This window comes from Phacochoerus africanus, chromosome 12 (assembly GCF_016906955.1).
Source record: "Phacochoerus africanus isolate WHEZ1 chromosome 12, ROS_Pafr_v1, whole genome shotgun sequence".
Taxonomy (NCBI): domain Eukaryota; kingdom Metazoa; phylum Chordata; class Mammalia; order Artiodactyla; family Suidae; genus Phacochoerus; species Phacochoerus africanus.
Genome location: NC_062555.1, coordinates 24,023,123 through 24,035,388, shown reverse-complemented (window position 1 = coordinate 24,035,388; position 12,266 = coordinate 24,023,123). Strand labels below are relative to the sequence as shown.

Here is a 12,266-nt window from a genome sequence, read left to right as displayed (position 1 = left end):
CCTGACGGAGGAGCAAGGCCTGCCTTCCTCCTTCCTCCTCTAGCCACTTGCTCCTTTGGAGCCAATTGATCTTTCCAGCCTGCCCTGGGGAGCGAGGATCCGGCTCTTTGTGGCTGTCACTTGGTAACGGGGGCTGGCTGCCCTCAGACGGTGAGTGGGAGGGTGGAGAACTCAGAGGCCGTCCGTTTCCGTGCACATCTCCCAGCTGGTCCTCCGTACTCCCCGGCCGGCCTTCGTGGGGATGATCAGAGGATGCGAGGCCCGCCCCCCTCCCAGGGCCCTGGAAGAGCAGCAGACGCGTGTGTTTCTAAATTGATCTGACAGATCCGAGGGCGGCCCTGCATGATGGCAGCTTGTATCTTGACACAGTGACTTACAAAGACAAACGGCCAGGAATCAGGAAAATCATCTTAGGCTGAGGAGGGCTCCCATTTGTCCGAACCAGAGAGAAACGTGACACTTTGTACAGTCTTCTTTCACTTGGATCCTCAGGCAACGTGGTGCAAAGGGCCCGTTTCTGCTCCTTGTTCCTGGTGCCTGGGACGCAATAGGCCCTTGATAAAGGAATGAACGAATCTTCATTTCGGAAAGCCCCGGATTACAACACTGTTCCAAGCCTTGCCTTTCACTTAACCCCCTCTCCCAGTCTGTCCTGTGTATAATTCCTTCAGGATTGAATTTTTGGCTAAGAAGCTTTTTACTTTTTGCTTTTTAGGGCCGCACCTGTGGCATATGGAGGTTCCCAGGCTAGGGGTCTAATCAGAGCTGTTGTTTCCGGCCTACACCACAGCCACAGCAACGCCAGATCCGAGCCTCATCTGTGACCTACACCACAGCTCACGGCAACGCCGGATCCTTAACCCACTGGGCCACTGAGCGAGGCCAGGGATCGAACCCGCAACCTCATGGTTCCTAGTCGGATTCGTTTCCGCTGCGCCACGACGGAAACTCCATAATAAACTTTTTAGGTGGGAACATGACTGAATGAAATTTTTAGCAGAAAAGGCTCATGTCGGAGCTATGGAAACCTACAACAGTATTTCGTAATAAATTATTGAAGAATATCATAGTGCTGAGCCTCAGAATGTGGGAGGAATATTAAACAATGGAAATCATGTTCCAGGGCTTTCTACCTTTATACGCACTGGACAGACATCTAGAGTCAGTGCTTTTTTTCATCAGATGACTTCTGTGGAGGTGAAACGCCAGGTAGTATCCTCAGGGAAAGAACAATGGGTCCCTGTGTGAATATCACTCCTGTTTTGCTTTTTATCATCAAGGATGACTGTTGACGCTAAAATAAGTTCTGCCGTGAGTAAAGCCCTTAGAAAAATGAACATGGGGGTGGATTTTAGAAAGCGAACATGTTCTCTGCCGGGGCTTCGTTCCATGCATCTTCGTTTGCTAACATTTGGTAGCTTGACCTTGGGACAGATGTAAAATGGGAAGCACCATTTGGGGTCTGCTAGTCGCTTCCTTTTGCTGCTGGCTTTGAGGTTGATTTTAGCCGTGGCAAGTGGATGCTAAGTGTTTTGTGTGTCTCGTGTGCTCAAGTTGTGACCACAGCTTGAAATGTGACAGACACTTCTGAAGGTGTGGACACCGTGCTTGCATGGACCACGGTCTAGAAAGACACATGTCTGAGGATATTGTTACATGGGATGTGTTAAAGGAGTTTCCTTACGTAAGATGAATGTCTTTATTACTGGGCTTATAGTATAAGGTATGTTTGCGAAATCGATATTACTTCGATGGTCAATTAAAGATAAATTTTGATTTTTCTACTTAACAAGTGGAAGAGGGGGTTTAATTTGCTTTAGTTTTGTGCCCCAACAAAGCCTTATTTATCAACATGTAGATTTTTATTCTTTTTTATTTTTATTTTTGCTTTATTTAGGGCCACAGCTGCAGCATATGGATGTTCTCAGGCTAGGGGTCCAATCGGAGCTGTAGCTGCCGGCCTACGCCTCAGCCACAGCAACGCGGGATCTGAGCCTCATCTGCGACCTACACCACAGCTCATGGCAACACCAGATCCTTAACCCACTGAGCGAGGCCAGGGATCGAACCTGCATCCTCATGGATGCTAGTCAGATTTGTTAACTCTTGAGTCACAACGGGAACTCCCAACACATAAATTTGGAAATGAATATTTTTGATTTGGCTTTTGATAGCGTCATGGCTTAGTGACCTGATGTTTTGCCATCCCTGTCATTTACTTTTTAAGAAACCAGCTCGATTAGATTTCATCATTTTTATGATCTGTTTCTAAGTGACGAGGTAAGTAGATAAGGCTTTCCGTGACTAGGTGCAGGCGCATTGCAAGTCACACACTGCAGGCTTTAAGAGTCCATGCCGTCTGCTAAAAATAAGATCATATGCTCATTATATATTCCCTTTGTAACATTTCCTAAATACTAGAGGCGTCTTGAGGGGCTGTCTAAGAATTTCAACCAGGTAAAAGTCATTATATGGAGCATCTTGAGTCAGGTTTCTGGAATTACCATTTTTATGTTCCTCCTTAACTTATTTTCCAATAACCTCGCTTGCTGTCTTTAGCCAGTGGTCCATTAGGTTTCCAAATGAAATAGTTTATGACTGAGAAACATCGGAAAACATTCTAAGGTCAGACCTCCAGCGGGCTCGCCACGGAGCAAAGACGCAGATCGGTGATGGAGTTGTCAGCATCCTGGTCGGCCGCCGTCTCCTTCAAGCCTGATCACTGGCAAACCACGGAAGCTCTCCAGCTCCTTCCCGATAAAGGGAAAATATATTGCTGTACTCGTCTTACTCATTGATTTTTAAAAAGCATAATTGAAACAGATGCTGTAACCATGCTTATTGTTGTAAACCTTCTGGAAACACTTTCATGAAGCCCAGGAGTTGTGATTTTGTCTTTTGAGAAATGCCGCCTCTTGGGAGTTCCCGTTGTGGCTCCGTGGTAACAAACCCGACTAGTATCCATGAGGACGCAGGTTCAACCCCTGGCCCTGCTCAGTGGGTTAAGGATCCTGTGTTGCTGTGGCTGTGGTATAAGCTGGTGGCTGCAGCCCCAACTTGACCCCTAGCCTGGGAACTTCATATGCCGAGGGTGCGGCCCTAAAAAAGAAAGAAATACCTCTTTGCTTGTGGGCTGACTTCCTTCCCCAGCTTAGTCTCCTCCTCTTGTTCTTCTGGTTTGGAGATTGCAAAACCTGCATCTTCAAGGGTAGGAAAGGATTGTAAATGAGCAACCCAAGAAGGGAATGATTAGGAAAGGCCCGATTTGACTCATAAAAGTGGGATAAATATGCACCATGTGGATAGGAGGGAGCAAGAGGGAGGATTTTTAATCTCTTAAGGTTTATGAGGATGTTCAGGAAAAAATAGTTCTGTATTTAATAAACTATCATATGCTGTGAGAAGAGCTTAATATGCCCTGACTGAAATACTTACCTTGTTTTTAAGTTAGAGAATTATTAGTGCAAAGAGTAGGCAGGAGGGGCAGTTATTTTGTACGAAAACCCCGACTTTGGGTGTTCAAACCTGCCAGCTCTTCCTTCTCTTCCTCCCCTTGTATCCACGGAGCTTAATAAAACCAAGTGCAGTAAGCTTCCTTCTGAAAAGTTACCTTCCGTCCCTCTAATTCATCAGCTCTGTGTGTCAGAAGTTCTGTGTCCTGAATGTTCTGCTTGGGCTTCAAACGGAGACATTTTAAAGGAGACACAGATGGTCTTTGAGGAAATTGCTTTATATTTGTGTGCAGAAACTGAGTTTCTTTCTGTTTAAATGATTTAAAATTTATATATATATATATATATATAAATCGAAAGCATTCTTTGAAGTAGGCTTAGACGCCAGCTAAAGTACCTTGCACACACACACACACTCAGTTCTTTGGGAGAATCAGGAATGCACCTGAGTGGGGGTGGTTAGGACCTAGATGGCTTTTGCTGTCATGACGTGGAGTTACCCTGTTCTGAATAGCTTGTAAGCTCTCTTGTCTTATTTTTTAAAATTATTATCATAGTTGGTTTACAGTGTTCTGTCAGTTTTCTACTGCACAGCAAAGTGACCCAGGCACACACACATATATATTCTTTTTCTCACTTTATCCTCCATCACGCTCCATCATAAGCGACGAGATAGAGTTCCCAGTGCTGTGCAGCAGGATCTCATTGCTCATCCACTCCAAAGGCAACAGTCAGCATCTATGAACCCCAGATTCCCCATCCATCCCACTCCCTCCCCCTTGCCGCTTGGCAACCACACGTCTGTTCTCCACGTCCGTGAGTTTCTTTTCTGCGGAAAGGTTCATTTGTGCCGTATTATTAGATTCCAGGTATAAGGGACATCATATGGTATTTGTCTTTCTCTTTCTGGTGGTTGTAAGCTCTCTCATGGCTGTTCAGCTTCGCCGTGTATGTTGCTGCTTTTCTCTTGTGTCTCAAACATGTTCGTATGTTTAGTGCTGTAATAAAAGGCTTCTAGTTCATAATGTTTCACAAAAAAATGTTAAATACATGGTATTGATTTGCTGAAAGGGGATTTTTAAACTCTGAACAAAAAAAGGTCAGGTTCTGGGGGTTCCCACTGTGGCGCGTCAGGAAGGGCAGCGCCTCTGTAGCACCAGCATGCAGGTTCAATCCCCAGCCCAGCTCAGTGGGTTAAGGGAACTCCATATGCTTCGGGGAAGCCAAAAATAAAAATAAAAAAGAACAAAAACGTTAGGTTCTATACCTAGAACATGAGCCAAATGACGTAAGAATTTGATTTATAGACTACTTTATTTATTTATTTATTTATTTATTTATTTATTTATTTATTTATTTATTTTTGTCTTTTTATGGCCACACCTGCGGCATGGGGAGGTTCCCAGGCTAGGGGTTGAATCAGAGCTGTAGCTCTGGCCTACACCAGAGCCACAGCCACTCGGGATCCAAGTCGAGTCTTGGACCTGCACCACAGCTCGAGGCAACACTGGATCCTTAACCCTCTGATTGAGGCTGGGGATCGAACCTGCATACTCATGGAGAGTAGTCAGATTCGTTACTGCTAAGCTGTGATGTGAATTCCTATCAACTACTTTAACGTTCACTTTGGAGTTCCTGTTGTGGCTCAGTGGTAATGAGCCCAACTAGTGTACATGAAGATACGGGTTCGAACCCTGGCCTTGCTGAGTGGGTTAAGGATCTACACGTGAGCTGTGGTGTAGGTCGCAGATGCAGCTCAGATCTGGCATTGCTGTGGCTGTGGTGAAGGCCGGCAGTAGCAGCTCTGATTCAACCCCAAGCCTGTGAACCTCCATATGCCACACGTGCGGCCCTAAGTAAATAAATACATTTCACTTCAGTTGTTTTTTAATTAAACATAGAGGTTCAATGACTACTTGTACTAGTTCACTAGGTTTTATCATTTAGAAAGGCAAAGGTTTCCCATTATTTCAAAAGACATTATGAAGAGTAAACAACTTTATATTCAATAATGGTAAAATAATTTAAATGAATGTTTTAATTTTGTGCCATGGGAAATAGTCTTATTAAAGTAATACTCAAGCTTAGCCTTTAGAAAGAACTTTTTTTAACCTAATTGCTTTTGTATTGAAGTAATCCTATTCATATGCTTTTCTAAATGCATTTTTGCATGAAATATTCATTCAGTAATTGTTGAACTTGTTTAATTTCCTAGGAAAATGGTTTATACAAAGATAATATTTTGAAAAATGTTCCAACTTTTATTTCTTGGCTTTGCTTATATTCTTCTCTTTCTTCATAGAAAGAAAAATTCCTTAAAATAAAAAAATTATTAAAGTATAGTTGATTTACAGTTTACAAATTTTCAGTAAAGCACATATGGATATATTATCTACCTATACATCGTTTTAAAAAAAGATCAAACCTGGGGAGTTCCCGTTGTGGCACAGTGGTTAACGAATCCGACTAAGAACCATGAGGTTGCGGGTTCGATCCCTGGCCTTGCTCAGTGGGTTAAGGATATGGCGTTGCCGTGAGCTGTGGTGTAGGTTGCAGACGCGGCTCGGATCCCGAGTTGCTGTGGCTCTGGTGTAGGCTTGTGGCTACAGGCGGTGGCTACAGCTCCGATTCAATCCCTAGCCTGGAAACCTCCATATGCCGAGGGAACAGCCCAAAAAATGGCAAAAAGACAAAAAAAGACCAAAAAAAAAATCAAACCTGAGGGCTAACCCATATCCACCAATGTTATCAGTTCTATATATAAAAAGTACTTCCCCGTAACATTCTTCTTAAATCAGTATTGCTGAATGGAACCAATATTTTTTAATAAAAGTGGATATAGGCAAATAGTTAAACTTTTTATTTACTAGCTTGATAACACAGCCCATAACATCTCTCAGAAGAATGCAAATGAGGAACTGGTCAAGAATTTTTTTTTTTAGGGCCATACCCACAGCATATGGAGGTTCCCAGGCTAGGGCTTGAATTGGAGCTACAGCTGCCGGCCTACACCACAGCTACAGCAACACCAGATCCAAACTGGGTCTGTGACCTACATCACAGCTCACGGCAATGCTGGATCCTTAACCCCCTGTGCGAGGCCAGGGATCGAACCTGCGTCCTCATGGATGCTAGTCAGATTTGTTTCCTCTGCGCCACGACAGGAACTCCTCCAGGAATTTGTTACATAAAACTTTAAAACAGTCCTACTTATATTGTGGAGTGGGGCAGAATGAGAGATGGCGGCAGAGGCATAATAGTGAAAATAGGAAAAGAAGGGAGGAAAGTGAGCGATAAAAGGAGAAGATGCAAGAAGAGAAGTGAAAGGGGACGAGAAGGCCTGTCTTCCATTTGTTGATTCATTCATTTTGCAGATACTTATTTTGTGCCCAACGAATCAGGGAACCAAACAAGTCCTTGTGCTCCTCTGAGGATAATCCAGTCTTACCATCCACTGGGCTGATAGAAAAGAGGAAGAGACAAAAGATAAGCCAGCGAGTTTCCCTCGTGGTTCAATCCAACTAGCCTCCATAAGGACAAGGGTTCGATCCCTGGCCTCCCTCAGTGGGTTAAGGATCCAGCATGGCCATGAGCTGTGGTGTAAGTCGAAGATGAGGCTCAGATCTGGCATTGCTGTGGCTGTGGTATAGTCCGGCAGCTGAAGCTCCGATTCGACCCCTAGCCCGGGAACTTCAATAAGCTGTGAGTGCGGCCCTGAAAAGACACACACACAAAAAGATGGGCTAGAATGGAAAGAAAGAATGGACAGAGAGGTAAGAGCAGGTGCATATGAAAACTGGATGCCTAAGGACAAGAGAGACGGAAGTTAACTCCTACTCCCTCCTTTTCATGGCACAGAACTACATCCATCCCCCCCTTCCACACCCACACGATACCTATAATTTGTTTCCAGCCCCCTCTCTGCCCCTGTTTGCATGATTACTCTCTGTGGACACTGAGCACCATACCCATTGCAACTACTGAGTGAAAAAAAAGTTTTGTCAGCTATACTTTAATTTTAAAAAATATTTTAAAAAGTAAAAAAATAAAAACCACTTAGAAGGAAATGAAAAAAAGAAAAAACCGTTTATTAATATCTTCCCTGTGCCGGGCCTTGTGTAGACACAGGACTGCAGAGGTGAATGAGATGCTGTCACTGCCCTCGGAGTACTTCACAGGCTCACTGTGTATAGGATCAAGTAAATGGTAAACTATTCAGTGTGATAAATGCTGCTTAAGAGAGAAAAGTCAGGAGTTCCCATCGTGGTGCAGCAGAAACAGATCCAAGTAGGAACCGTGAGGACATGGGTTCGATCCCTGGCCTCGCTCAGTAGGTCTAGGATCTGGCGTTGCCGTGAGTTGTGGTGTAGGTTGCAGACCCTGATCAGATCTGGCGTGGCTGTGGCTGTGGTGTAACCGGCAGCTGCAGCTCCAATTCAACCTCTATCCTGGGCACCTCCATATGCTGCGGGTGCAAAAAAAGAGAGAGAGGAAAAAGTCAGCTTAGTCAAGGGATCAGGAAGCGTTTCCTGGAGGAAGAAACAGCTAAGTCGACATTTCCCAACATTAGCTCTTCCTTTTAAGAAAATTCCATTATTTTTGGTGGGGAAAAAAAAACCCCAAACCTTTAATTTACTTTATAGCCAGGAAAAAAATTTGAAATTTGCTTTTATTCAAACCAAATCTCCTTGGCCTGGGTTTTCATTGGTGAATTGCTTCAGGTAGAATCCTGATTATACTTTTAAAAATATGTGTTATAATTCATATTCTGCCCCCCAAAATAATTCATACCCATCTTTAAATGTTTAAAGTTTCGAAAAGAAAACACAAGGAGATCCCGACGTGGCACAGTGGTTAACGAATCCGACTAGGAACCATGAGGGTGCAGGTTCGATCCCTGGCCTTGCTCAGTGGGATAAGGATCTGGCGTTGCCGTGAGCTGTGGTGTAGGTTGCAGACGCGGCTCGGATCTCGCGTTGCTGTGGCTGTGGTGTAGGCTGGTGGCTATAGCTCCGATTCGACCCCTAGCCTGGGAACCTCCATATGCCGTGGGAGCGGCCCAAGAAATGGCAAAAAGACCAAAAAAACAAAAAACAAAAAAAAACAAAAAACAAAACCACAGACTCTTTTATGCGGTATTTTTACCATCCATTTTGTGCATACATATGCACGGGCAGTACACTCTTGCATCTTAATTCAAAACAGATGCCCTTAAAGCAGTTGAACTAATGTGTGTTTAAAATACGTACACCAATTTATTTTCTGATTTGAACGTGCAGTTTTATCAGACTGTTGGAGGGAAAATGCCAAATCACAATAGGTTGCACGAGATTTCATCGAAGAGCTCTTCGGAGCAGTGGGAGAGGCCCAGAGGACTCAAGGCTGTTTCATACTCTATGTTCCTTCAAGGAAACCTGATTTAGAGAAATTGCTTCTTGCTGCCTTTGCCTTCGCAGAAACTTTTTAATAAGTCAGATCCATTTGCAGTCATGGGTTCACCATAGTTCTGTCGGGGCCTCTTCTATTTCCTTCTCTTTTTTTTTTGTCTTTTGTCTTTTTAGGGCCGCACCTCGGCTTTGGAGGTTCCCAGGCGAGGGGTCGAATTGGAGCTGTAGACGCTGGTCTACACCACAGCCACAGCAAGGCCAGATCCGAGCCTCATCTGCAACCTACACCACAGCTCACTGCAGTGCCTGATCCTTAACCCACTGAGCAAGGGCAGGGACCGAACCCGAAACCTCATGGTTCCTAGTTGGATGCATTAACCACTGGCCCTAAGTCTCCATCTCCCGCCCTAACTGCCCCCCTGAACTCCAACCGCTCATTCTTAGTCTCGGCTTGATGTCTAATGGGCTGTTGCAAGGTGAACGTAACCAAAACACAACCCTTGGACTTCCCTCCAACTCCCTGCAGCCAAGCCTGTGCCTTTTATGGTCTTCCTTAGTGTAGGGCAACTTGTTCAGGCCCCAGGCGTGGTCCTTGATGCCTTTCATTCCCAGCAGCAGCCCCTCCCTAGATCCTGCTGGCAGAACCACTTCTACGCTGCCAGCCTCCAAGCCACCGTCATCTCTTGCCTGGGCCGTTGCCGTGCTCTCCTGCTTCCTCTGCCTCCACCCTTGTCTTCCTTTTTTTTTTTTTATTTTTAATATATAAAAAAAATTTTTTTAGGGCTGTGCATGTGGCATATGGAAGTTCCCAGGATAGGTGTTGAATCAGAGCTACAGCTGCCAGCCTACACCACAGCCCCAGCAACGCCAGATCTGAGCTGCATCTGTGACTTACCCCACAGCTCACGGTAACGCTGGATCCTTAACCCCCTGAGCGAGGCCAGGAATCGACCCTGCCTCCTCATGAACACTAGCTGGGTTCTTACTGCTGAGCCACCACGGGAACTCCCCACCCTGTCTTTGTATAGCCCATTCTCTACAAAACAACCAGAATGATCCTTTCAAAATGGAAACCAGCTCCTTTCAGTCTGGCTCAGAATCAAGATGGTGGTTTTCTGTCTCATTCAGAATAAAATCCAAACATGGCTATAAGTCTCCATATGCTCTAGCTGCCTCTCTCATCTCATGTCTTACCCTGCTCTCTTTGGTCATGCCAGCCTTCTTGCTGTTTTCTGTACCCAAGAACATCCCCGCCTCAGGGCCTTTGCACCTGCTCTGACGTGAACCTTCGGCACCACCATTTCCTTGCTGCCTTCAGGCTTCTTCTTAAATATCCTGAGCACTTTTTCCTGCCCTTTTACTTTCTTTTTTTAAATTTATTTTTTATTTTATTTTGCTTTTTAGGGCCGCACCCAGGGCATATGGAAGTTCCCAGGCTAGGGGTCGAATCAGAGCTGCAGCTGCCAGCCCGCATCACAGCCCCAGCAACACAGGATCCAAGCTGCATCTGCGACCTACACCGCAGCTCACAGCAACGCCAGGTCCTTCACCCACTGAGCAAGGCCACGGATCCAACCCGTGTCCTCATGGATCCTAATCGGGTTTGTCAACCCCCGAGCCACGAAGGGAACAACCAACTTTCTTTCTTAGCATTTATCCACATGTGACATTTTTCTCTAGAATTTTTATCTGTCTTCCCCACTAGAATGGAAGCTCATGTGAAGGCAGGGATTGTGGTTGTTGCCTTTACTCTTCAGCACCTGCCCGAGGCAGTGATGTGTGGGCCAGGACCTAGATTTTCGGATTCTAAGGCCAGTGCTCTTTCTGGGACTGCGTGTGGCCTTTCATAGGTTTTAAGTCCTCCGAGCATCTCTTATTTCTTTGATAGGGTATAGGACCCTGCTGTCCACTCAGTGAGGGGCTCCTTGTGCCCAGTAAATGCCGTAGCTTGCCTGAATTACTTCCTGTGCTCGTTGTGGTCTGTCATCGACTTGGATCACAGACTCACTCAGAGTATATTTCATCCTTCTTAGGAATAAAAGACAAGCCGCTGTTACTCATCAGACACACAGTGGTGTCCGGAAACCACAGGCAGTTTTGTTTGCGTGAAAAACCCAACACCACCAGAGTCTCGTTCTCAATAAGTAGACGATTTGTATTCGGAATTTTGAACATTTCACGTAACCTCGTAACGTGGGGGAGAGGATTAGACTGTGCTGAGTTTAAGCCTGAGTTTTAACAGGGTGTTGCTAGTTCTGCATTTACCTATCTGACGTTCTCAAGGAAAGTGTATTCCAGACCTGTTCTCTTGCAAAGGGAAGAGCATCTGCGTTTGGCTTGAGTCTTCCCTAAGCAGTTGCTAAAAGGCTCCCTTTTAGTTTGAAAACTTTTGTTCTCTTGCCTATGAAGTTTCTTAGGTGACTCGTAATCCTAAGTGTTTTCCTCTTGTTTTTACAGGTGATCTGCAACTCCTTCACCATCTGTAATGCAGAGATGCAGGAAGTTGGTGTTGGCCTGTATCCCAGGTATGGTGGATGGTATTTCATTTACTGGAAGAAATGACTTTAATTCCCACCCAGCTTCCCAGCCTTTTAAAAGGAGTTCAAAAGGCTATTACAGGGAGCTGCTTCCAGAACCAGACTTGAAACGTAATGATAAATTACCAGAAAATGGAAAATGTGAAGTGTAACGAAAACGGTTCCATAACCCACAGTATACGGTGCGGTATTAACAAAGAGGCAGACCTCTGATCTAAAGTCTTGTTTTCAGGAACTTTGAGGTACCAAGGTGGGGACTATGGATGCTAATGAACCATCCGCCTGAGGTTTGGTTAATCCCCCACTTCTGCCTTGGTCCTTTTCCCCAGCCTTCTGGACTGATGCACATGAGTATTTCAGCAGACTTGTGGTCCTGTACCAGTTGGGTTCGTTTGGTCTTTCAGCTTGATGTTCTGGGCCCAGTGCTCCAGGAGGCAAGAGCACTCACGGGGCTTTGCCCTGGAAAGTGTTCTCTCTCTACCCCCTGAGGCGATGGCACTGAGGAACGAGGCTGTCCTTCCGCAGGCACTCCAGGGTCACTGCTACTTCGTTTTGTCTTCATGCTGTTAGGATCTAATACAAAATGGGTCTTGCTTATAATTAACGGTGAATCTGAGAACCCAGCTTATTTCTGACACATTATAAGCTACCGATCTGCCCAATGGATCTTCAAAAAGCAGTAACATAGAATGGGGCAGACCATGGCCCTGAGTTCAGACCACCTGGTTCCAATTCAGTCACCACTTGCTAGTTATTGCATCCTCGGGCAAGTCATCAGACGTCCACATATCAGCTTCTTCATCTCTAAATGGTCCTCCTAAGATTATTGGAATGATTAAATTTGGTAAACACTCTCAGGTGCTCAGAAAGTGCGTTCTCCATCATGGACG

At 45.2% G+C, this 12,266-nt stretch overlaps 1 protein-coding gene across 1 annotated transcript in view; it reads left to right on the top strand.

Annotated features, from left to right (window-relative positions):
* SMYD3 (SET and MYND domain containing 3) overlaps window positions 1–12,266 on the top strand; it is a 754,642-nt gene that overhangs the window by 540,956 nt on the left and 201,420 nt on the right. The window contains exon 6 of the mRNA XM_047754787.1: window positions 11,297–11,364. Within this exon, the coding sequence (XP_047610743.1) occupies window positions 11,297–11,364 (68 nt within the window). The remainder of the gene's footprint in view (window positions 1–11,296; window positions 11,365–12,266) is intronic.